General features: G+C 46.9%; 1 protein-coding gene across 7 annotated transcripts in view; it reads left to right on the top strand.

The window, feature by feature from the left end:
• RELT (RELT TNF receptor) overlaps positions 1-26,985 on the top strand; it is a 93,310-nt gene that overhangs the window by 46,255 nt on the left and 20,070 nt on the right. For all 7 annotated transcript variants that reach the window (XM_082219429.1, XM_082219430.1, XM_082219433.1 and 4 more), the window contains 4 exons: positions 7,949-8,031; positions 18,398-18,505; positions 20,191-20,369; positions 25,018-25,103. In XM_082219429.1, coding sequence (XP_082075555.1) covers positions 7,987-8,031; positions 18,398-18,505; positions 20,191-20,369; positions 25,018-25,103 — 418 coding nt within the window. In that variant the 5' untranslated portion in view covers positions 7,949-7,986. The remainder of the gene's footprint in view (positions 1-7,948; positions 8,032-18,397; positions 18,506-20,190; positions 20,370-25,017; positions 25,104-26,985) is intronic.

Here is a 26,985-nt window from a genome sequence, read left to right as displayed (position 1 = left end):
TTGGGGAAACCAGAGCTTTAACTATACGGACCTTTGTTGGCAAGGTGATGTCTCTGCTTTTTAAGACGCTATCTAGGTGGTTCCTTCTATTTTACCTTTACTACTGTATATCCAAGTTCATTCCTTATTTATTTATTTTTTTCTCTTTAAGAACTTCCTTCCACATCTGTCTCAGCTGCTCATCTTACATTAATCCTCGTCCACTGCACACTGGCTACCAATTAGTTTCTGGGCCCAATTCAAGGTGCTAGTTTTGACCCATAAGGCCTTAAATGGCTCAGGACCGCAATACCTCAAAGACCGCCTCTTTCCATATGAACCTACCCAGACCCTGAGATCATCTTCTGAGGTCCTCCTTCGTGTGCCTCCACCTTGAGAGGTCCGGAGGGTGGCAACATGAGAACAGGGCCTTCTCTGCGGTGGCTCCCCATCTGTCGAATGCTCTCCCCAGGGAAATTCACCCGGCACCTTCATTATATACCTTTAGGCGCCAGGCAAAAACGTTCCTTTTTAACCAGTCCTGTGGTTGATCTTATTGACATCCTATGCCTTTTAAAAATGTAGTTCTTTTGGGGTTATTGGGTTGTTGCTTTTATTTTTGATTATGATGATTATTTTTGATTTGTATTATTCATGGGGAATAAGTCTCAATTGCACTAGCTGTGATAGAGGCTATGCTCTTTCTGAATTCTGGAAACTACAGGAGGGGAGAATGCCCTTCTGCTTAGCTCCAGTGTTAGAAACACAGATATATAAGCTATTCGCCAAACAGTGCCTTAAACCTAGGTTATGGGCACCACAACAGAAAGCCATGGGGCCTCTCCCTCCCAAGATTGCAAAGTCAGCACGATAAAATTTGAAAAGCGTAATGTTTTCTCACTTTTTTTTTTTTTTGCTGCTATTTGAGTCCCTGGGGTTATTTCAGGTGTACTTTGTGGCCTTTTGAAAAATGGAAGCCATTAACCATTCCAAATGGGACGCAGGTGGCGCTGTGGATTAAACCACAGAGCCTAGGACTTGCTGATCAGAAGATCGGCGGTTCAATTCCCTGCGACGGAGTGAGCTCCCATCGCTCGGTCCCTGCTCCTGCCAACCTAGCAATTCGAAAGCACATCAAAGCGCAAGTAGATAAATAGGTACCACTCCGGCGGGAAGGTAAACGGCGTTTCCTTGCACTGCTCTGGTTCACCTGAAGCGGCTGAGTCATGCCGCCCACATGACCCAGAAGCTGTACGCCTGCTCCCTCGGCCAGTAAAGCGAGATGAGCGCCGCAACCCCAGAGTCGTCCGCGACTGCACCTAATGGTCAGGGGTCCCTTTACCTTTTTAACCATTCCAAAAAGAAAGCATCTCACATAAAAGGAGCAGCCTTGCTTGTGGGATTTTCCACAGGTTGGCCACTATGAGAACTCGATGGGCCTGATCCAGCAGTGCTCTCCTTCCATTCTTAAGCCCAAGACATGAACACGTCCTTGGAATGGGTGCAGAGTGGACCCCCCACCCCCGTCCTTTCAAAGCAGCCCTCGTGATCTGCACGTGCCTTTACAGCATCTCCTTGAGAGCCAGTGTGGTGTAGTGGTTAAGAGCGATAGACTCGTAATCTGGGGAACCGGGTTCGCGTCTCCGCTCCTCCACATGCAGCTGCTGGGTGACCTTGGGCCAGTCACACTTCTTTGTAGTCTCTCAGCCCCACTCACCTCACAGAGTGTTTGTTGTGGGGGAGGAAGGGAAAGGAGAATGTTAGCCGCTTTGAGACTCCTTAAAGGGAGTGAAAGGCAGGATATCAAATCCAAACTCTTCTTCTTCTTCTTCTTCGTCTTCTCCTTGAGAAAAAAGCGTATTTTCTTCCCCAGCAAAACACCTCCAGATGTTTGTCTCGTAGGAGTGTGAGCTGCTTAATTAATTTTAAGGGATGTGCCTCTGATTCTTCAGGACTGACAAAAGGGATGAGACAATTAATGCAAGAAACATGGAGATAGATTAAGCTTGTTATGCAACCGCTACCCACAAGGGGCCGCTTCCCCGGGGACGACAGGAGCTTGCCTAGGACGCGTCCCACTTCAAAGGAGCGTGTTCTGCTTTCCGTGAGGAATAGGATTGCTTATAGGGTCACAGAATCATAGACAGCTGGCCGCCCAACCTCTGCTTACAAACCTCCAAGGAAGGAGTCTACATTCTCCTGAGGGAGTGCGTTCCACTGTTGAACAGCCAGTCTTACAGCCAGAAAGTTCTTCCTGTTGTTGAGTCGGAATCTCCTTTCTTGTAACTTGAGGTCACGGGTTCGAGTCCTACCCTCCAGAGCAGGAGAAACAAAGCTTGCTTCATCTTCCATGGGATATTTGAAGATATTTCGTGACTGCTGTGATCACTGCAGATGGTGACAGCAGCCACGAAATTAAAAGACGCCTGCTTCTTGGGAGAAAAGCAATGGCAAACCTAGACAGCATCTTAAAAAGCAGAGACATCACCTTCCTGTATAGTTAAAGCTCTGGTTTTCCCAGTAGTGATGTATGGAAGTGAGAGCTGGACCATAAAGAAGACTGATCGCCGAAGAATTGATGCTTTTGAATTATGGTGCTGGAGGAGACTCTTGAGAGTCCCATGGACTGCAAGAAGATCAAACCGATCCATTCTGAAGGAAATCAGCCCTGAGTGCTCACTGGAAGGACAGATCCTGAAGCTGAGGCTCCAAGACTTTGGCCACCTCATGAGAAGAGAAGACTCCCTGGAAAAGACCCTGATGTTGGGAAAGATGGAGGGCACAAGGAGAAGGGGACGACAGAGGACGAGATGGTTGGACAGTGTTCTCGAAACTACCAGCATGAGTTTGACCAAACTGCAGGAGGCAGTGGAAGACAGGAGGGCCTGGCATGCTCTGGTCCATGGGGTCACGAAGAGGCGGACACAACGACTAAACAACAACAAATCAGAACTCCTCTCAGTATCCTCTTTTCCAAATTGCTGCCATCCAGCAGAAGCATATTTAGAGGAGTGTGATGGGTTTGGTTGTGCTGAACGCAGAGCCTTGGGGGATGTTGCAAATATTATTTGAGAGGCAAGCAGATGCTGGATTTTCGTGGTGCACGGGGAGCCGCCAAAATTTGAGACCCCAGAGTCTGCCACTGACTCATTTCTACACAGCCTCGCAGAACCTGCTCTCTATTCCCTGGCCAGGCAAGTGAGAGACATTAGCAGAGCTCAAGACCCCATTCCAGCCAGGTGAAAAAACACTAAAGAAAGGTGCAAAAATGGCAGACCCTCTAAGTGTCTCTATTTTCCACGGACGGCCCTGGATTTACAGAAGCCGTCCCGGTTTCCAATTTGATCTGGGAATGTCCTGCTTTTCCTTAAGACGTCCCTATACCTGAAGGAACGTCTCCTCCCCCATCGCCCAGTGTGGACACTGAGGTCCAGCTCCGAGGGCCTTCTGATGGTTCCCTCATTGCGAGAAGTGAGGTTACAGGGAACCAGGCAGAGGGCCTTCCTGGTGGTGGCGCCCACCCTGTGGAACGCCCTCCCATCAAATGTCAAGGAAATAAACAACTATCTGACTTTTAGAAGGCATCTGAAGGCAGCCCTTAGGGAAGTTTTAAATGTTTGATGTTTTATCGTGTTTTTAATATTCTGTTGGGAGCCACCCAGAGTGGCTGGGGAAACCCAGCCAGATGAGTGGGGTATAAATAAATTATTATTATTATTATATTTTCATTGGAGAAATGTTGAAGGGTATGGAGTTATGCAACCTCCGAGCCAAGGAGATAAGTGACTATGCAATCTTTAGAAGACCTCTGAAGGCAGCCCGGTTTAGGGAAGTTTTTAAATGTTTTATTATGTTTTTATATATATTGGAAGCTGCCCAGAGTGACTGGGGCAACTTTCGCTTTTCCTCCACATACCTTTCAAAGCAGTCTGTCGCAGTCTTACTCTCCTGTAAGTGCCGTGAATCTGGGCCCATAACCTGTTGTTGGGATACTGCCAGGGAGATAAAGTCCATCATGGCCCCAAGCCGTCTGCCGGACGATCCATCGATCTCCCGTAGGCACGCAGTATCAGCAATTAGCGACATGAGTTTCTAGAAAATATCTTGCCACATTCTAGAGCTCATAGACACTCTATCAGCAGATAATGCACAGCGAAAGTTGCACTCAGGAGAGCATTATTTACAAGTTTTATTCAGCGTTGATCAGAACAAAGAAAGACATGACTGCCTGCGTCAGTGTCTCCGACACAGAAAGAAAAACGAAAGCAATAGAAACATAAACATCCTGTGAACAGGACATGCGCAGACTCTCTGACTCACAAAGCCTGCTCCCTTTTAAGGTGGAACGGAAATATCCTAACAGTCGCATGGGATGGGAATAATAATAATAATAATACAGTAAAAGAAAATCCCTATTTTCATCAGAGAAATGTTGGAGGGTTTGCACCTTCCCTACTCCAGACAAACCTACTTTACATCCTTCGTACAAGCTGTAACCTCACGACTCAAAACTTGAGCCGTTTGACACCATCCTTGGCCGCCGTCCTGCCTGAAGTGTATCCACTTGGGACAAGCGTTCAGTCTGTATAACAGCCAAGCTGGTCCCTGTTCCCGACCTCGGCTCCTGGCCCTGTTCCCAGGCTGCAACTCCAGGCGGTGCCAGGGCCTCCTGGCATTCAGAGCCTTCTCTGGGTGAGCTCAAAGTGTGCCAGATGTGAAGGGGAAGGCTCTTCCTCCGGGGGAGCCAATCGATCAAATTAAATGAATGTGCGGTCATTTCATTGTGGGCTCCTTTCGGCCCAATTAGCCTCCCGTGGATCGTTCTTCACAGCCGCTGGGTTGGCTGAGGTCGCTTTTAATGGCGCAAAGTTCTTTTCAGACGCGGCGCCGGCGGACGGTTTCCGAGAGCTTCGTGTGCAATTATTTTGGAGGTGACTTTAGGGAGTTTGGCTGTCTTGAGGAGACTGGAGAGCCTGCCAGTGGCGCTATAATGGGAACTCACTGTTCCCCAGAGGGGATCCGTCAGACCTTTGAGATTTGCTAAGTCCTACTTTCAGCCTTGCTTTTAGAAACTTGGATAGATATTTTTTGCCAGCTTGGCGCCCTTTGGGTGTTCACACCAGCCATTCTGCGCATTTGCACCAGGAAAAAGCTGCCTTCTGTGATCTGTGGAGGAAGTGCAAATTAGGCGGGTTTGCATACGTTTGCTTAAACAGGATTTTCTGCTACTCTGTAGGGGAAGGCCGGGGACTGCAAAGCACCGAAGCCATACTAGCAAAATCAAATGCAAACCTTATCCATCCAATTTTTCCCTGGGCATTGAAGCTCATTTCTGCAGCCTTGAGGATGATAGGAATGGTCTCCCTCGGGTGGTTGTAGACTCTCCTTCCTTGGAGGTTTTTAAGCAGAGGTTGGATGGCCATTGGTCGTGGATTCTTTAGCTGAGATTCCTGCCTTGCAGGGGGTTGGACTAGATGACCACTGGGGTCACTTCCAACTCTGATTCTATGATTTCCCCCCCTCTCTCATAAAACTCAGTGGGGTCATCCAACAAGCATAAATGTTGGAATATTCAGGACCCACCAAAGGAAAAACTGGTTCATGCAGCACAGGGTAGAATTTGGGGATTTGGTCCTCAAGATGCGATGGTGGTTCTTAAATACCTGCATTGGCTCCCAGTACGTTTCCCAGCACAATTCAAAGTGTTGGTGCTGACATTTAAAGCCCTAAACGGCCTCAAAGGCCCAGTATACCTGAAGGAGTGTCTCCACCCCCATCGTTCAGCCCGGACACTGAGGTCCAGCACCGAGGGCCTTCTGGCAGTTCCCTCCCTGCGAGAAGTGAGGTTACAGGGAACCAGGCAGAGGGCCTTCTCGGTGGTGGCACCTGCCCTGTGGAACGCCCTCCCATCAGACGTCAGCGAAATAAACAACTACAGTGGTACCTCAGGTTGAGAACTTAATTCGTTCCGGAGGTCTGTTCTTAACCTGAAACTGTTCTTAACCTGAGGTACCACTTTAGCTAATGGGGCCTCCTGCTGCTGCCATGCAATTTCTGTCCTCATCCTGAAGCAAAGTTCTTAACCCGAGGTACTATTTCTGGGTTGGCAGAGTCTGTAACCTGAAGCGTCTGTAACCCAAGGTACCACTGTATCAGACTTTTAGAAGACGTCTGAAGGCAGCCCTGTTTAGGGAAGTTTTTAATGGTTGAAGTTTTATCATGTTTATAATATTCTGTTGGGAGCCACCCAGAGTGGCTGGGGAAACCCAACAAGATGGGCAGGGTATAGATAATAAAATTATTATTATTATTGCTATTATTATTTATTAGGGTGACCAACTTGGATGGCTTTATAAAAGGATTGGGCCCAGTGTGGGGAACTTGGGTTCTCCAGATGCTTCTGAACTACAACTCCCAGCAGCCCCAGCAAGCATGGCCAATGGCCAGGGGTGATGGGGATTGTATTTCAGCCACATTTGGGGAGAACAAGGCCCCCCCCACACACCTGGCTTAGACAAAGGCTGCTTCCAGAGACCCCATCTATGGAGCACTCAATTTGCTTGCATGGAGATTAGATGATGTTTGCAGGGAGGTTAGATGATGTGACAATGCAAGCATTAATCCCATGCTTTCCAGTGCAATTCTCTGTTACTTTCCTGGTCTAAAAAAAGTCTGACCTTTTTGGGAAATGCAAGCCCTCTCCCACGAACCATTGCACAACTTGAATGTGCAACTTGACGAATCCCACTTGAAAGCAGAAGCCGTCCAGAAGCCTTGTTGAGGATTGGGCCACAATGGCCTTGCAGTACCTCCCAATATTGCAGATAATATTCCTTTGAATACTAGGACGCGGGTGGCGCTGTGGATTAAACCACAGAGCCTAGGACTTGCCGATCAGAAGGTTGGCGGTTTGAATCCCCGCGACGGGGTGAGCTCCCGTTTCTCAGTCCCTGCTCCTGCCAACCAAGAAGTTCGAAAGCACGTCAAAGTGCAAGTAGATAAATAGGTACTGCTCCGGCGGGAAGGTAAACGGCATTTTCGTGCACTGCTCTGGTTCACCAGACGCGGCTTAGTCATGCTGGCCACATGACCCGGAAGCTGTACGCCGGCTCCCTCAGCCAATAAAGCGAGATGAGCACCGCAACCCCAGAGTCGGCCATGACTGGACCTAATGGTCAGGGGTCCCTTTACCCTTTACCTCTCATGTCCTAGACCAACACTCTAACCGCTACAGTGCTCTAACCTGGTTCAGGCATCACACAAAACCTTGGTTTGTACCATGGTTACAAATGTATATTAAGCAAGCCATGGTTTACGGTTGATTGTCTACTTTCTCTTCCCCCTCTGTTGCCTATGTCTATGAAGCGGGGGGGGGGGGGTGTCTGCAGAGGTAAAGCTAATCAATGGCTGCAACAACCTTATTGTATCAAAGTTTTAAAGTTTTCCCTTTACTTTTACCTTTACTCCCTTGAATGCCAGCGGCTGGGCACCCCAAGTGTGCGTTGTTGCGCCCAAGTCCGGATGGCAGGCTATCCCTTAGACATCTGGTTTACCCCTGTGAGAAACAGGATGTTGGACCCGTCGGGTTTTTTCGGTCTGATCCAGCACAGCTCTTCTCTTGCAATCGGCATTTTGGCAGAGAAGCTTTCCTTCAGAACTGGAAGGCTCTGAGGCACTGAATGACTTCAAAAGCACCTGAACCCACATAAATAAACCGAAGAGGGGAAGCGTTTGTGACTCCCACCGCGGGAGGAAGCCTGTACATTTCCCGTTTCCTTCTCTTTAGTTTAAATCACAGCTGATAAGTTTCCTGTGCAATTGACTGTAATTTGCAGGGGTAAACAGAGCTGTATGGGGGATGGAAGTAAACACAGCTCATTCAAGGGAGCTGGGACCACAGCCTGTACAGAGGAGAGTATAAAAGGCTGGGCCTCTGTCAGTAAACTCTCTGTTCTCTGCCCCCCGACAGCTTCGTTTTGCGGCTGCTTTGAAACCGAACCCCTCAAGATGAAGAGGACCCTGAATTTCTGGTCAGCCCTCAGCCTCCTGATGGTAAGTGCGATTTCTTCCCCATGACTTGACTTTGTTGCCTCTCGCGCCGTGCGGGAAAAGTGGTCCCAACAGTGTTTCCACCGGCAATCTCTGCCTCCACTGCTTTGCAAATATTCCCCTTTCTTATGCACACACCCGGATTGGTAGTAAGCCTGAGGATGTGAAGGTCTATTGTAAGAGGGAGGAGGGAAGCAGTGATTCCCTGCCTGTGGATAAAATCCACATCAGCCAAGCAATGAACTGCTTAGCAACCTACCAGGCATCTTACTGGCTCTTTACATTGGCTCCCAGTACGTTTCCGAGCACAATTCAAAGTGTTAGTGTTGACCTTTAAAGCCCTAAACGGCCTCAAAGGCCCAGTATATCTGAAGGAGCGTCTCCACCTCCATCGTTTGGCCCAGACACTGAGGTCCAGCACCGAGGGCTTTCTGGCGGTTCCCTCCCTCTGAGAAGCCAAGTTACAGGAAACCAGGCAGAGGGCCTTCTCGGTGGTGGCACCCGCCCTGTGGAACTCCCTCCCACCAGATGTCAAAGAGAAAAACAACTACCAAACTTTTAGAAGACATCTGAAGGCAGCCCTGTTTAGGGAAGCTTTTAATGTTTGATGCATTACTTTTATTTTAATATTTTGTTGGAAGCCGCCCAGAGTGGCTGGGGAAGCCCAGCCAGATGGGCGGGGTATAATATATTATTATTATTATTATTATTATTATTATTAATCAAGGACAGTCTGGATTAGTTGCAGTTTCTGGGTCACCTTCAAAGGTAGCCCCACACAGAGCGCATTGCAGTAGTCCAAGCGAGAGAACTAGATGGTCTTAAAGGCCCCCGCATTCTGCCGATATTCAGGCGATCTTGGCCACCTCCCTTCTCCTGATGGCTGAGTTTCTCAGAGCTCTCAGAGGTCTGCCTTCGCTGGCAAGAACTGACTCACCGCCAGTTTAAGATGACAGAACAGCCCCCTGGCATAATGAGTGCCCAGGCAGCATTTTAGAACATGTGGCAATGTGGGTTGCAGTTCAGACCTGCCCGTTGTGGTTTTGTTTCCTTCCCTTGGAAAACTTCCCCTTGTTGGCTGGGGTCCCGTACACGGCCTGCCCCCCCCCCGCCTCAGTCAGGAGTCTATTTTGGGAAAGAGGGCGAGAGCAAAGCCTAGCTGGCCAATCCCAAGTGGGGTTGAAGTGCAAAGACGTTGATGGCTTCAAAGAGACCCGTCTGTTGGGTCTTCCTGGGTTCCCTCAAGGTTGCCATCTGGACCTGTCGTGCCCAAACTGTCTGCCAAAGAACATTTACGGGTCAGGAAGGAACTGCTGGTGCTACAATAAATCTTCCAAATATTAATCATGAGAAGCTCCTGGAAGGACAAAGTGTTTGTCTACAGAGGGGTCTCCAACTCAATGCATTTCTTGACCTCGACTCTTTCCTTAGGACAGGTAATGGTCCCCTTCTCTGTCTTGGGTATGGGTGGTGGAGCATTTAATCACCCCTGAAGCAGAGATGCAGCTGGAGTTTGTGCTGTGCCAGAGGAGGATGGCTAATGCCTCTCTGTATGAGTCTATTGTATGAGTCACTGCTCTGTATATTGGAAGAAGCAAAGATCCACAGTGTCGAAGCAATGATTCTTCAACATCAACTTCGCTGGACTGGTCATGTTGTGCGGATGCCTGATTATTGTCTTCCAAAGCAACTACGCTATTCCGAACTTAAAAATGGAAAGCGTAATGCTGGTGGTCAACAAAAGAGGTTTAAAGACTCTCTCAAAAAATGCAGTATAAACACCGACAACTGGGAAACACTGGCCTGCGAGCGCTCCAGTTGGAGAACAGCTTTTACCAAAGGTATCATCCTATCCCCCTATCTGGAAAGGAGGCTAGCACAGAGCAGCGACTCATACTTCTTCTTCTTTGGCGATTCCTTGTGGCCGAGTAAGATTGTCTTCCATGAACACGGTTTTAGCAGTGAGTCCGTAAGTGACTGTGGAGGCCAATTCTGGACCCACACGTCCTTCCACAGTGGGGACATAGGTTTCTGGGCGGGAGTTGATCGTGGTGGAGGTTTGCCAAGCGTGCCTTCCTCTTAGCACGTTTCTCCCTTTCGTCCTGAGCCCGAGTGTCTTCAAAGCTGGAGTTGTAGAGTTAAAGGGTCCACAAGGGTCATGTAGTCCAACCCCATGCAAGGCCAATTTCTCCTCCTCCAAATACTTCAGACATTGCGTCCACGAAACCTGGAAAAGTCAGCTGAATGGGCGTCTGTTTTTCGTGCCACTGCTGCATTTCTGGGTCTTGTTTTGGTTTCGTGGTGTGTTTTTTTACTGAGTCAGAGGGATGAAAGGTTTACTTTCATGATCTGCGAAGCCGCAATTTGTGGAGATCATTGATGATGCTCCATTCCCAAATTCATGCTTGCTATGGTCCTTGGCCGTGGGTCAAGAAAATCCCTTGTGGTTCCCAGAAACTATTATTTGGAGCCTTACTGCCCCCAACAGTGATGGTAGCAGCCATTGATAGCCTTACTAGTAATTCATCTACTTATATACTTCTTACTTTGCCTCCTGTTCTGGAGGGCAGGACTTGAACCCATGGCTTTGAGTGTTACAAGAAAGGAGATTCCAACTAAACCTCAGGAAAAACCTCCTGAGAGTAAGAGCTGTTCAACAGTGGAAATAGTCTCCTTTGGGCAGTGATGGACCCTTCTTCATTGGAGGAGTGTAAAACCAAGTTTAGAAATGTACCCGACATAATTAAAATGCACAATAAAACAATTCCGCCCATACGTTGAAAGCCTCAGTCATTAAATTGCGCAGTGGAGAGGAGTCATTATAAGAGGATAAGAATTAAAAACAGCAGTGGAAACAGCTAGCTTAGGAAGTTCAGGTCGTAAGATCAGGGGACCGCTTGCCTTAAACAGAGGCATCTTTAAGAGCCGGCGGAATGCCAGTTCAGGTGGGGCATCTCATATTCCAGCACAGACAGCATTATCCTCCCTGAATCGGTCTAATCCCTGGGAACAAATTCCATAGTTTCACTGTACTCAGTGTGGAGAGATCCTTTCTCGAGCAAGCAGTTCGTACAAAGTCTCCCTAAGCTCATTCTCTATTTCCCGGCATGCTGTGATTTTTCTGATGCCCTTTCGCTGCGGTTTGCTTTATGGGCTGGTTTTGTTTTTAATTATGTTGTAATTTTATGTTTTTATTGCAACCGAAGGTTCTGGCATCGGTTATCTGGCTCTGTAGCATCTGCTCCCAATTCTTCCTTTTTGTAAGCTTCCCTGCCTTGAACTTTCTCCGTGCCTCTCGTCAAATGAAAGATGAGGGCAGTTGCCCTCAGGTACCATGCGGGACGTGGGTGGCACTGTGGGTTAAACCACAGAGCCTAGGACTTGCCGATCTGAAGGTCAGCGGTTCGAATCCCCTTGACGGGGTGAGCTCCCGTTGCTCGGTCCCTGCTCCTGCCAACCTAGCAGTTTGAAAGCACGTCAAAGTGCAAGTAGATAACTAGGTACCGCTCCGGCGGGAAGGTGAATGGCGTTTCCATGCGTTGCTCTGGTTCGCCAGAAGCGGCTTAGTCATGCTGGCCACATGACCCGGAAGCTGTACACCAGCTCCCTCGGCCAATAAAGTGAGATGAGCGCCGCAACCCCAGAGTCGTCCACGACTGGACCTAATGGTCAGGGGTCCCTTTACCATGCGGGACACAGTCCTGTTTACAGTGTGGACAAAAACCTACCAGTCTGGATGTGTATGGAATTGGGGACTTGGGAGAGCAGGCATCTAGCAGTGGCGTAGCGTGGGTTGTCAGCACCCGGGGCAAGGCAAGTAATTTGCGCCCCCTAACCCGTGGATTTGTGCCCCCTAACCCGTGGATTTGCGCCCCCTAACCCTAACCCCCAGATGTTGCGCCCGGTGCGGCCGGGCCCCCCTGCACCCCCACGCTACACCACTGGCATCTAGTCCATCATTTCAGGAAGCAAAATCCAGCTTTGCAAGGGAAAGAAAAATCCCAGTCATTTTGCTTCACCTCCAGGAACTTTCTGCAGCAGATATTTATAAAAACACACAATCACAGCAGCTGTCGACCTCTGACGACTTCACTGCATGCAAGACAGACTCTGGGGCTTCTCATTCTTTGAGGAGGTCATGGTGTGCCTTTTAGGAGTTGTTCAACTGTAAAACGGGCTCCCTCGGGAGGCAGTGAATTCTCTCTCTCAATACCATCAGAATGGCTTTCCATTTCAAGATATATTTTCTTTGGTGTGTGTGTTATTTTTATTAAATTTTCTGTTTTACACTTTAGAACTTTCATTTAAACAACCTAAAAATGTCAATGACTTCCCTTCTTCTCTTTCCGTGGTTCATTTTGCATATCATAAATCCCTGCATATTTTACACAAACTAAACCAGTCAGTATTTCATTATTGCACCCATCAAAACATATTTACCATATTTGTTGCTCTATGACACACATTTTTCCTCCTAAAAAGGGGAAATGTGTGTGCGTCTTATGGAGCGAATGCAGGCTGCGCAGCTATTGCTGAAGCCAGAAGAGCAAGAAGGATCGGTGTGCACCGAACCCTCTTGCTCTTCTGGCTTCAGGGAAAGCCACGCAAAGCCTCCTGAGTGCAGCCGGAACGCTCCTCCCTCTTTGCTGAAGAGGCTTTGCGTTGCTTTCTTGTTTCTTGTTTCCTTCTCTAAAAACTAGGTGCGTCTTATGGTCAGGTGTGTCTTATAGAGCGAAAAATAAGGTAAACTGTTTAATTTATCTTAATGCTGCCCATGTTTTCAGGTGTACACAATTCCCCCCCATATATTCAATAAACGTTTCCCAATCTTCTCTAAGTGTTCTTCTTGTTCTCTTATTCTATATGTCAAGTTAGGGTTACCAGTCATCATATGGAGCAAACAGCACACAGACCTAGTGGTGGGAGGAAAAAAATCCTTAAATAAGAGACACGGGGGAATGACTTCAATGTCTGTACACTAATGCGCAAAGCATGGGAAATAAACAAGATGAGCTTGAGCTCTTGGTACAACAAACTAAATATGACATAATAGGCATCACTGAAACCTGGTGGGATAAGTCCCACGATTGGAATGTAATAATGGAGGGATACAATCTATTTCAGAGAAACAGACCAGACAAGAAAGGAGGAGGAGTGGCGTTATATGTCAGGGATGTGTATACCTGTGAAGAGATCCAAGATTTAGAACCTCAAAGCCAAAGTTAGAGCATTTGGGTCAAAATTAAGGGAGAGAAGAATAACAGAGACCTCATTGTGGGAGTTTACTATAGATCCCCAAGCCAAACGGAGGACATAGATGATGCCTTCCTGGAACAGATGGCCAAGCATGCAAAAGGAAGGGAGATAGTAGTAATGGGGGACTTCAATTACCCGGATATTTGTTGGATGTCAAACTCAGCCAAGAGCATAAGGTCAAACAGATTCCTCACTGGCCTTGCAGACAACTTCATTGTCCAGAAAGTGGGAGAAGCAACAAGAGGAACAGCCATTTTAGATCTGGTCCTAACCAATGTTGATGACCTGGTTAGTGGGGTAGAAGTGGAAGGATCATTAGGCGCGAGTGATCATGCTCTTCTGAAGTTTACTATACAGCGGAAAGGAGCAGCCAAGCATACTAGGACTCAATTTCTTGACTTTAAGAAAGCCGACTTCATAAAACTTAGGGAAGTGCTGGGTGAGATCCCATGGACAGTAATACTAAAAGGAAAGGGAGTTCATGATGGTTGGGAGTTTGTTAAAAGGGAGATAGTAAAAGCACAACTTCAGGCAATACCAATGAGATGGAAACATGGAAGGTGCCTAAAGAAGCCAGGGTGGCTATCTAAAGAACTTTTAACTGAGTTAAGATTAAAAAAGGATGTGTACAAAAAATGGAAAAGGGGGGAAACCACCAAAGAGGAATTCAAACAAATAGCCAGCACATGTAGACACAAAGTCAGAAAAGCTAAAGCACAGAATGAACTCAGGCTTGCTAGAGAGGTTAAAAGCAACAAAAAAGGCTTTTATGGGTATGTCCGTAGCAAAAGGAAGAACAAAGAAAGACAATGCCCGACCTGAAGAATTTGGAGCAAATGATTCAGCAGAGGAAACACAGCCCAGAATAACTAAGGAGATAGTACAAGAATATTTGGCTAGTTTAGATGTATTCAAGTCTCCAGGGCCAGATGAACTGCATCCAAGAGTATTAAAAGAACTGGCAGATGTGATCTCAGAACCACTGGCAGTCATCTTTGAGAATTCCTGAAGAACAGGCGAAGTCCCGGCAGACTGGAGGAGGGCAAATGTTGTCCCTATTTTCAAACAGGGGAAAAGAGAGGACCCAAATAATTATCGCCCAGCCAGTCTGACATCAATACCAGGGAAGATTATGGAGCAGATCATTAAGCAAACAGTCTGTGAGCACCTAGAAAGGAATGCTGTGATCACCAATAGTCAGCATGGATTTCTGAAAAATAAGTCATGTCAGACTAACCTGATCTCGTTTTTTGACAGAATTACAAGCCTGGTAGATGAAGGGAACACAGTGGATGTAGCCTACCTTGATTTCAGCAAGGCATTTGACAAGGTGCCCCATGATATTCTTGTAAAGAAGCTGGTAAAATGTGGTCTTGACTATGCTACCACTCAGTGGATTTGTAACTGGCTGACTGACCGAACCCAAAGGGTGCTCATCAATGGTTCCTCTTCATCCTGGAGAAGAGTGACTAGTGGGGTGCCACAGGGTTCTGTCTTGGGCCCGGTCTTATTCAACATCTTTATCAACGACTTGGATGATGGACTCAAGGGCTTCCTGATCAAATTTGCAGATGACACCAAACTGGGAGGGGTGGCTAACACCCCAGAGGACAGGATCACACTTCAAAACGACCTTGACAGATTAGAGAACTGGGCCAAAACAAACAAGATGAACTTTAACGGGGAGAAATGTAAAGTATTGCACTTGGGCAAAAAAAATGAGAGGCACAAATACAAGATGGGTGACACCTGGCTTGAGAGCAGTACATGTGAAAAGGATCTAGGAGTCTTGGTTGACCACAAACTTGACATGAGCCAGCAGTGTGACGCGGCAGCTAAAAAAGCCAATGCAATTCTGGGCTGCATCAATAGGAGTATAGCATCTAGATCAAGGGAAGTAATAGTGCCACTGTATTCTGCTCTGGTCAGACCTCACCTGGAGTACTGTGTCCAGTTCTGGGCACCACAGTTCAAGAAGGACACTGACAAACTGGAACATGTCCAGAGGAGGGCAACCAAAATGGTCAAAGGCCTGGAAACGATGCCTTATGAGGAATGGCTAAGGGAGCTGGGCATGTTTAGCTTGGAGAAGAGGAGGTTAAGGGGTGATATGATAGCCATGTTCAAATATATAAAAGGATGTCATAAAGAGGAGGGTTGTTTTCTGCTGCTCCAGAGAAGCGGACACGGAGCAATGGATCCAAACTACAAGAAAGAAGATTCCACCTAAACATTAGGAAGAACTTCCTGACAGTAAGAGCTGTTCGACAGTGGAATTTGCTGCCAAGGAGTGTGGTGGAGTCTCCTACTTTGGAGGTCTTTAAGCAGAGGCTTGACAACCATATGTCAGGAGTGCTCTGATCTGATTCTATGATTCTGTGATATGGTGGGACTTCCGGGGTTGGCGCGATCCGGGAATGGCGGATTCCCTCCGAGCTCCGGAGGGAATCGGCTCAGCAGGGGACGGGTCTTTGCCGTGCCGGCGACACGGGGACCCTTAAAACCGCAGGCGCGGAAGCCTGCGGACTGAAGACTCGGCGGGTGCCTTAAGCGCCCCCCCTGATTCGCAAAGAGCCTTTTTAAAGGCTGCGGAGGGGATACGGGGGGTGGCGCGGCACTGAGAGTCCATCGCTACCCCTGCTGAGCGAAGCCGCGAGCCATGACCGAAAAGCGCTGACTTCCTTCCTTGAAATTCGGCTGAAAAAACAACCCGTGAGTAAATTGAAATTGGACTCTAAGAACTTTTCTTTTGAATTTGAGACGACCGGGGGGTGTGCTAAAAGGAAGTCCGCACCCTCACCTTGTAGACGAGTTAAAGCAACGACGTAAGAACTAAGCTGGAGAGCCTGCCCTGGAAAGGGTGAGTTTGGAAAAGATATTGACTTCCAAGATTGGCAAAAGGAGAAAGCAATCTTGTGCAGAAGAGTGGAGTTTTGGAAGTTCCTTTTTTTTGTCGTAAACAACCCCCCCCCGGCCCGGGAGCGTCCTACTTTGGAGCCTGTATGCAAAGAATCTGACAGCTGTCAAAGCTGCTAAACATATAGCTTACAGGAAAAATTGCTACTTAAGAGCCCTCTGGATTAAGAGGTGTTACAATTGAACTTAAACTGTTGGAAACAAAGTAATAAAATTAAGAAAGAGGACTGTTGGAGAAAGTAACGATAACCAACCAGATTCCCTCTAGGGGGAACTCTGTGGAATTACAATGGCTGTGAATGGAAAGGTACTGGCTGAAATCGAAAGGATGGTCCTCCTGGTGGGAACCTTACAAGAGCATATCTCAGAAATGGGTAAACATATAATGGCCTTCAATACAGAAACAAGTAACTCTGTTGACTGTAAGGAGAACTGGAATGAGAAACAACTCACAGCTGAATCTGAAGTCAAAGAGAAGGAGACAAAACAAGAGAAAGAGAAAGTAAAGCTGGAAGATACTAACAAGAATTTGACATCTGTGGAATACAAGCAAGGAGACTATTGGATTAAACCTACAACAAATCTACGAAGGAAGCAAAAGACGAATGTGGAGGCCCTGGAAGTTTATGGAATACAGGAATTTAGAATAAAGAAATACAATTGGGGCCTCCACATTGACTTTGACTTTGACTTTGACTATGACATGAAAGATCCATGCCTTGTGGAAATTCTTCAGCAGTTGTATGTAAGAGACTATGGATGGACTGTGACAGATCTCCTTCGAGATTTGAGGACTGACATAAAGGATTACCAACAAGACCGGCGGAGAGGGACTGTGAGTGACGGGAGAGCCTCGGACGTGAGGAACCCAGGCTAAGAACTGATATTTTGGACCTACATTGGGAAGGGACGCAAATCGGGGATGGGGGGAGGGAAAGATGCAATTTTAACAACACTCAGGATAATGGAAATTAATTAATATGACCAATATGAAAGATAAAATGGGAAATCGATGGAAGAAAACTGAGATCCAGCTTAGAACAATCGTATTCTTTTATAAAAGGGCTATTATTGAGCTGGTTAAGATTTTGAGAAATAACAATTTGCTGATCTAAATTTGGGAATAGGGATACAAGGGAGGGGGTGGGGGGAAGTCAGAGACCAGGGTTATGAAAAGTTTTTTCATTTTTTGAAACTTTATATCTTTTTTGTTTTTGTGTATTTTTTGTCTGTTTGTTTTTTTTTGTATGTTTGTCTTTAAAAAATATGAAAACCCAATAAAAATTTTTATATATAAAAAAAAAAGATTCTGTGATATGGTTACCAGATTTTTAGGGTTACCAGTCATCCCTGGTTCCTGGGGACAGTCCCCAGATTTGCAAATCTGTCCCTGGGAATCGTGGCAGTGGCAGCCTCAGCAGCCCAGAGCCAGCCTGGTAGCACAGTTGGCTCTGGCTGGCTTCAGGAGCTGCCCACTGCCGTGGCGCCCACCATTTTTCCTGCGCAACGGCAGCAAGCAGCTCCTGAAGCCAGCCAGAGCCAACTGCGCTACCAGGCGGGCCCCTCCTGGGCAACGGCCGCCCACCCATGAATCCCAAGCCTCCCCTGATCTGTCAAAACAAAGGGGGAAGGGGGAAGGAGATCTGGGAAGGCTCAGGCGCGCCATTGCCCAGTTAAAAAAAACAACTCTGCGCATTTATCTTTCACAGGGTGCGAAAGAAGGGCTTTGCGCCTTTATACAATATGCATGTGTGCTTGGGCCCAGGGTCTTTTGCCTCACCATCCCCACTACTGACTCCCTGTTGCTGCTCAGCTTAAAAAAAAGTCTCCCCGGATTCATTGAAAAAAAATCTGGTAACCATATGTTAAGTCTGCAAGCTTCACATATTCCATCAGCTTAAGTTGCCGTTCTTCTCTGGTTGGGACCTCACTCATTTTTCATTTTGTGGCTAACAAAACACGGTCAGCAGTAGTAGCATAGGGAGGCAGTCAATTCTCCTTCATTGTAGATTTTTAAACAGAGATTGGATGGCTACCTGTCAGGGATTGTTTAGTTTGCAGTTTCTGCTTTGGAAGGGGTTGGGGTCCCTTCCAACGCTACAATTCTATGATTCCATTAAGTTGAAAATGTGTGTATATATATGTCTCTGAACAGCGACGTCAGAGTGCCAAATTCTCTCCCTTTTGCTTTTTTCAGGCCTTCTTCTGCCATCAGGCAGAAGCATGCGGCAGTCAAGAGTACTGGAGTTCCAAAGGCTACTGTGTCCCTTGCGAAGGGTGTCCTCCGGGAGAGGAGCCAGACAGGGTAAGCAAACCTACCTGAGATGTTTCCGAATGCCTGGCCTCTGCAGCCCAGCTGCATCGGTGCTAAATGGATGCTTTCGTTTTCATCCATCCATTTAAAATCAAAGTTTCTAGTCCCTATGGACCTGAATCTACTCTTGGAGATACTTGGTGCTGCTCTTGCGGGATGGGGGAACCTTGTGGCAAAGCCTACTGGTGTTTCCAAAATGAAAGGGGTTGCTGAATTATATTTCCCCTAAATTATGCTATTATTTGCGTCATTTCTGCAGGCAGCACAGTTCAGCACCGAATCAGCAACCACATTTATTCATGGCAAGAGAAGGCTTCCATTCACAAAATATGCCGCTGCCTCAACATGCATTCATAATAATAATAATAATAATAATAATAATAATAATAATAGCAGTGTCAGGTTCATAGAGGGAAATGGCTTGATTTAGAAAATGTTCCTCTTTTGGTTTTGGATGCAGAATGAGAAACTGTAGTATTCTAGCATTCTTGTCTATTTATGCTTTCACCTAACCACGGGCAATTAGATGTGTCTGACAAAGCTACAGCCTGAAGGTTTTACGCTCGCAATTTTTAGTTTTCTTTTTTATGTTGCAGCATGCATTTTGTTCTCAGAACGGGAGCTCCTCAAAGCTGAAAAGGCGAAGCATACTGGGCCACATTTTTGTGGCTGTTCTTTTTAAGCGTTCGCTTCCAAATTGCCGTCGCGTTAGCACTGTTTTCTCCTAACTCCAGGCAGCTGTGTTCTGTAAACAAGACAGCCATTGAGCAATGTGCCTTTCTATAAACAGGGCCTACTATATTCACTGCTGCTTATTTTTCTTCCCGATGGTTGCAGTCCCTTTTAAGCAGGGTGGATTTGATTTAAATCAAATTGATTTAAATCACTAGTCAGACTGGATTTAATTTTTTTAATTTTTTTTACAGAAAGACTCATTCTTGCTGATATAATCTTAATATTTACAACCAGAGGAAGGTTTCGTTTTTGGAATAATAAACTTATGTTTCCCTCCCCTTATGGTTTTGATCTATGGTCTACTATTAAAATGAGGCTGCATATTAAATTGTATTTTAACCTGTATTTTAAATTGTTTTTCCCCCCCCATTATGTTTTTACTGTGATTTTATTGGTGTTGGCTCTGGCCGGGGAGGGCGGGGTATAAATAAAATTTATTTTATTATTATTATTATTATTATTATTATTATTATTATTATTATTATTTTATTTTATTTTATTATTATTATATTATTTTTATTATTTTATTATTTTATTATTTTATTATTTTATTATTATTATATCAGAATGGATCAGAAACCAGCCAAGCTATCTAGCCCCCTCCCCAAATCTAGTATGTATCTCACCTTACTTTTCAGCCAGACCAAATTTGTAAAGGGAGCACAACATTATTATTATTATTATTATTATTATTATTATTATTATTATTATTATATTTGCAACGTTCAAGCCCAGAATCCAGCCTTTTAATAGGGAACCCTCTTACCCGCCTCACAAGTGTTGGGATTTCCGTGAAGATTCCGCCACATCCCAGCGGCGGACGTCAGTCCAACAGCTGGAAGGGAAGTGAGGCATAAGGAACTGCACCCCCTGCCTGATTGAGCTTGTGGCATCCTAACTCTGCTTTTTGTTTGATTTTTTTGTTTGATTTCCCACCCTAGACATGTGGCTATGGGAAAGGACTGGGGATGATTTGCAAGGCTTGCTCTGCGGGAACCTTCTCTCCTAGCTACGGGCTGGAATTCTGTTTACTGCACACCCACTGCGAAGCCAAGAGGAGGGTTCATGCCAGCCCTGGAACAGCCGCGGCGGACACCTTGTGCGGGGACTGCATGCCCGGGTAATGCCGCTTATTGCTTTTACTGTCTGTTCTCTTGCAGGGCAGACACACCTGCGCCAAACCCTCCCGCGCTGCGGGCAGCGTTGCAGCTCTCTGGCAAACACGGAGCCTTGTACGAGAATCAGTTGGCAACATACCGGCATGTCGGAATATAAAGTTTTGCACAAATGTGAAATTGTGGCAGGATTTGGATTTGAACTTACTGCATTTTTCGCTCCATAAGACGCACTTTTTTCTTCCTGAAAAGTAAGGGGAAATGTCTGCGCGTCTTACGGAGCGAATGTGTGGTCCCTGGAGCCGAATTGCCCAGGGGCGAAAAGCAGATCATGGTTTGTTTGTTTTTTGAAAGAGGGAAAGGGGTGTTGAAAGGAAGCCGCTGATCGGCAAGCGATCGGGAGGGAGATAAGGGAGGCTAGCGATGAAGGAGGCTGCCTGGGAGCGGTGAGGTAAAGACAGCGAACTTGCAAGGAGAGGAGACAGGTAGACTAAAGCAATGAGGAGAGAAATTAGAAGAAAAGGAGGAGCAGAAAACTGCTCCAGCTAAGGAAAAGACACTAAGGCAAACAAGAGGGAAGGGAGTGTTGAAAGGAAGCAGCTGATCGGGGGGATCGGGAGAGAGATAAGGGACGCTAGCGATAAAGGAGGCTGCCTGGGAGGGGGGAAGTAAAAGCCCATGGATCCTCAGGATTTTTACAATGGGTCACCCCAAACACGCACGTATCCTGCAAAGAACTGTCGTGTGTTGCTATGGATTCGGGGCAAGAGGAAGGGAGAGCATTGCAGGGCAACTGCCATCTCCCATGCATTGAGCATGCATGCGTTTTTCCATGTGGCTCTGTGTTGTGGAGGAAAGCTGGCAACCGGGCGTTGAAGCAATCTTCCCTGAAAATTATGACCGTCATTCGCCTTGTCGAGAAACCACAAGAGGCCGTGACGACCACACAGCTTGTTTAAGCGTTTTGTTAAACTGTGAAACCTGCTCTCGTGCGAGGCAGGGATGGCTGCCAGCCTAGATGGCTTTAAAAAGAGGATTAGACAAACTCACAGAGGAGACTGCTCTCGATGGCTACCAGCCAGGAAGCCGATGCTTTCTGCCTTCACAGCTGGAGGCAGAGCAATGCTTGAATTGCTGGAAGACACAGGAAAGGACAGTTGCTCTGGCGCTCAGGACCTGCTTCCACAGGTCTCTGTTTGCCCACCGTTAGAACACGATTGCGGGGCTAGATGGGCTATTGGCCGGATCCAGCAATCTCTTCTTACGTTTTTAGCAACAGCTGATTGACGCAGCCCCTGGATCTGTTTTTATTTTGCCCTTGATGGTCCTGCTAAGCCTGTTTGCAACCCTCGTACAGTCTTACCACTTGTTACGTTCGGTTCAGGTTCGGTTCTTTCAGGATATGTCCCGCAGCGACCCGGAAGTAACGGAATGGGTTACTTCCGGGTTTCATCGCTTGCGCATGCGCAGATGCTCAAAATGGCGTCATGCAGAGAAGCGGCGAATCGCGGCACGCGCAGACGTGGGTTGCGTTCTGCTCATGTTGCAAACGGGGCTCTGGAACAGATCCTGTTCGCAACCAGAGGTACCACTGTACTTCTATCATGACTTCACTCTTGCCTGTGTTTTCTGCGCAAACGTCCACATTCATTCATATTCATATTCATTCTGTGCAAATGTCCATATTCATTTCCGAGCACAATTCAGCAGGCAGAGGGCCTTTTCGGTGGTGGCACCTGCCCTATGGAACACCCTCCCATCAGATGTCAAGGAAATAAACAACTATCTGACTTTTAGAAGACATCTGAAGGCAGCCCTGTTTAGGGAAGTTTTTAATGTTTGATGTTTTGTTGTGTTTTTAATATTCTGTTGGGAGCCGCCCAGAGTGGCTGGGGAAACCCAGCCAGATGGGCGGGATATTTATTATTATTATTATTATTATTATTATTATTATTATTATTATGTGCAGTGCCTGAGGAGCATTAGTAGTAATAATAATAATAATAATAATAATAATAATAATAATAATAATAATAATTTTATTATAATATTAAATTTTATTTATACCCTGCCCTCCCCAGCCAAGACCGGGCTCAGGGCAGCTAACACCAAATATAAAAACAATTGATTGAAATACAGCTTAAAAAACAAGATTAAAATACAACATTAAAGCGCAGCCTCATTTCAGTGGAAACTCCATATGCGCCATATGGAGTACATATGCTCCAAAAGCTATGAGGATCTTAAACTTCCTAATTCACCCGGGAGCCAACCGTTCCCAGCTTGTCTCACGTTCTTATATTCTTAAGCCTGTAATAAGTGTCCAAAGAGCCCAGGTCGAAAAATCAGTGAACCAGATTGTACAGCAGGCCGGGCTGGTGGGTAGAGGGCCTTCCGATACCCCAGGGCTTAAAGGTAAAGGTACCCCTGCCCGAACGGGCCAGTCTTGACAGACTCTGGGGTTTGTGCGCCCATCTCACATCTATTGGCCGGGGGCCAGCGCTGTCCGGGGACACTTCCGGGTCACGTGGCCAGCGTGACAACGCTGCTCTGGCGAGCCAGAGCCGCACACGGAACGCCGTTTACCTTCCCGCTGGTAAGCGGTACCTATTTATCTACTTGCCCCCGGGGGTGCTTTCGAACTGCTAGGTTGGCAGGCGCTGGGACCGAGCAGCGGGAGTGCACCCCGCCGCGGGGATTCGAACCGCCGACCTTTCGATCGGCAAGCCCTAGGCGCTGAGGCTTTTACCCACAGCGCCACCCGCGTCCCCACCCCAGGGCTTAGTGGCCTGCTATTCAGTCCAACCTCAATGCGCAACATTCCTGGGGGACGTCAGCTGATGCCGATAAGGATCTCAGGAATGCAGGCAGAGAGGGGTGTGAGTGCAAAAGGAGGTCTCAATGCAATTGATACCACAGCAGTGCTGAAGTTCAGATAGGCAGGGACTCATCAGTCCCTGGGATGGCTTGGGGCATTTCAAGCAAGAATCAGAGAGGGAATAATATTTTTAGAAGGGTTGCAAACTGGGCTTCTGCCCCCCCCCCACTGTATAGCCCCATTTTAAGAGCAATTATTCTTACTGGTTTTGGAAGAGGGACTCCATCCCCTCTTGGATAGTACTTGATGTGTTCAGTGTCAGAGAAAGGTAGCAAGCACAGGTGTGCATGATTTTGTGGCTCTGGTGTGCCTGGGCTGGAAGTCGGGACGGGACAGAAATCTGCTTCACTTTTAAAAGTCATACAGTGGTACCTCAGGTTAAGTACTTAATTTGTACCGGAGGTCCGTTCTTGACCTGAAACTGTTCTTAATCTGAAGCACCACTTTAGCTAGTGGGGCTTCCCGCTGCCGCACGATTTCTGTTCTCATCCTGAAGCAAAGTTCTCAACCCAAGGTACTATTTCTGGGTTAGCGGAGTCTGTAACCTGAAGCGTCTGTAACCTGAAGCGTCTGTAACCCGAGGTACCACTGTACTTGCTAAATTCACACCTCTTCAGACTTTGCCTGCATCAAAACACCGCCGTCCCTTGAAATTTGCTCTTTCTCCTAATTTTCCAGTGCGTTTTTCCAGCCAAGTAATGTAAATGAAAATGCATGTTCTAGGGTGCAGTGTGCGTGGACTGCATCTCTTAGTGAAAACGGAGTCCAAAAAAACCAGAGAGAGAGAGAGTGAATGAGAAGTGCTTGCAAAAATGTGTATTCTGGGCCAATTTTGCAATAATGAGAACAGGAGCGGGGGAGAAAGCAAGCTGAATGAGTAGAACTGAGAAAAGGAGAGACCAATATTGAGGTGTTCCCATCCCTAGCCGGAAATGCTATCAGGGTTGGGGACACCTGAAAGTTTACGATCGCCCGCGAAGGGAGTCCTTGTGGAGAGGCAGCAAAGCAACAGTTCTGAAATGCCGCAGTCTGCAAAACTTGACAACTGCGTACCAGAAAGAGCCGGAATCCCAACATCTTGACGGGAAACCAGTGAGGAGGAAGTGATGGGGCAGGAATCAGTGATTCATCGCCAGCTCTTGGCTGAACTCAGCCTGCTTTGCTTAAGGCTAGAGGGAGGAGGGAGAAACTAGATGACCCCTTAGTCACGTTTTTTGCTCACTCCGGGCTGCTGATTAATCCAAATTCCCCACGTCGATTTTGGAGAGTGTGGAAAAGGAGATTCCCGCCACCCTTGCATTTTCAGTGGGATTTTTCCCTCTGTCCCCCAGTGCAGCATAAGATTTTGCACCTCTTTTAGCCACACGGGAGTCCTGCGAAGACTTTGCACCTCTTTTAGCAGTTATCGGATGGGACTTATGGGATACTTTTGTGTTGCTGTGACTTATAAGTGCAGCAGCAGAAGACTAAGTGAGGATAATGGCAACCAGGGCTGAATTTAGGTTCGATGAGGCCCTCAGCTACTGAAGGTAAAGGGCCCTTTATATGTCCAGCTGTCCTTTGTCAACAACAAATTGTCACTGTTGTTGTTGTTGTTGAACATATGCTGTGTGGTAATTAATATCAAATTGTCTTAAGTGAAAGCAGCTAAGAAATTTCAAAGTCTGGAGGGGACCTGTTGGGGATATTTGTCCTGGTGGGATACGCCAGTGTCTCTGGGACATCTCTGAGATACCAGCCTTTAACCTGATCATCTCTCTTCTTCCCATCCACAGATATTATAGCCCTGAAGGTGAGACAGACCCAAACGCCACCTGCCTGCCTTGTTTGTCTGCCCCCAAAGGCCTCCCAGGATGCTCAGGTGAGAGCAAAAGATGGCGGAGGTGCAAAAAGGGAATGTTTTATTTCCATTCAAGCTGGAGAGGGAAGGAGCTGGCTGGGCGTGGTCTGCAGGTTAGGTTGTCTTGCCGAAGTGAAGCAGCTCAGGGCTTGGGTGGGAGATCACCTGGGTTACCTTCAGTTCTTTGATGGAGGACTTGGAACCAAGTGACATAAAAGATGCTCTCCTCAGCAACTGTGCTCCTCAGGTGTGGCACTGCTGAGAGTACCAGGTTCCCCAGAGGTGCGCTTAGCTTGTCCTAGAAAAGAGGCTTTTAGTGTTGCAGCTCCAGCCCTCTGGAATCATTTGCCAGCTGGAATAAGACAAGCGCCTCACATTGTGATATTTAGCTACCTCTGGAAGACGTTTTTGTTTAAAAAGGCTTTCCCTGAAGTGCGAGCCAGTTGTTGGATGGGGGATTGCGAGTTGAGATTCCTTCATTGCAGGGGGTTGGACATGATGGTGATGATGATGATGATTTATTTATACCCCACCCATCTGGCTGGGCTTCCCCAGCCACTCTGGGCGGCTTTCAACAAAATATTAAAATAATACAGTAATGCATCAAACATTAAAAGCTTCCCTAAACAGGGCTGCCTTCAGATGTCTTCTAAAAGTCTGGTAGTTGTTCTCTTTGACATCTAGATGACCCTTGGGGTATTTTCCAACTTGACAATTCTATGATTTTATGCAGTGGGATAAAATTGTAGAAATAGTTCCGCCGCTTTTCATTCATTGAATTTGTAATCTTTTGCATTTTATCTTGTATACCACGGTGGTAGCTCTGTTTACAAAATCTCCAAAGCAATAAATGAAATGTAAAGGGCAAAGTAAAGGTAAAGAGACCCCTGACCATTAGGTCCAGTCGTGACCGACTCTGGGGTTGTGCGCTCATCTCGCTCTATAGGCCAAGGGAGCCGGCCTTTGTCCGCAGACAGCTTCCGGGTCATGTGGCCAGCATGACTAAGCCGCTTCTGATGAACCAGAGCATTGAAACGCCGTTTACCTTCCTGCTGGAGCGGTACCTATTTATCTACTTCCACTTTGAGGTGCTTTCGAACTGCTAGGTTGGCAGGAGCAGGGACCGAGCAATGGGAGCTCACCCCGTCGCGGGGATTCGAACCGCCGACCTTCTGATCGGCAAGTCCTAGGCTCTGTGGTTTAACCCACAGCGCCACCCGCGTCCCCTAAAGGGCAGAGTACAAGTGTACTAATAAATATTACAGCAGTTGAAGGAGCCTCAGAGTCTGGAACTTCATAGGGAGAGGCAAGAAATGCGAGTTGACTGCTGCTCCTTTCTTATTCTCTTCCTGGGAAAGTTGTGTTGCGTTGAAATGTGGGGTGTGATGTCATTGCCCCAGATGCTTCCCTTCCCCATGTGAGTGGCAGTGGGGGAATATTCCAGGCAGTGATACCATGTCTTGACTTGCTTTAAAGTGACATGTTAATGTTACCGGGGCAAGTACATTTATTTAAAAATAAAAACCCAAGAGTCCCAGGATGAGTTGCTAAATTTCTGGTTTTTGTCTATTTCTCTCTATATTATATTTTTCTATATTATCATTTCCTGCCCTTCACCCTCAGATCCCAGGGTGGGGTACCACAGTTCAAAATACATCATCGAAAACCGTTTAAAGCAAATTAGAATCACGAAAACAGGGCGGGTCCTAAAAACAGACAACGGCGTGTATATAACACAGCGCTGAGTGGAACTTGAAGGATTAATTACAACCTGATATTCTCTCTTGTGTCACCCGAAGAAAAGTTGATTATAGTGAATCATGCTAATTCTCTTTGGCTTCTTGTCATGTGTGCCCTTTGGTACACCTCAGTGTGTCTCAGTGCATGTGCAAACCTTGGGATT

This window comes from Podarcis vaucheri, assembly GCF_965113315.1.
Source record: "Podarcis vaucheri genome assembly, chromosome: 4".
In the NCBI taxonomy this organism is placed as follows: domain Eukaryota; kingdom Metazoa; phylum Chordata; class Lepidosauria; order Squamata; family Lacertidae; genus Podarcis; species Podarcis vaucheri.
Note: the sequence above shows the minus strand (reverse complement) of the source record. Positions and strands in the feature narration are given on the sequence as shown.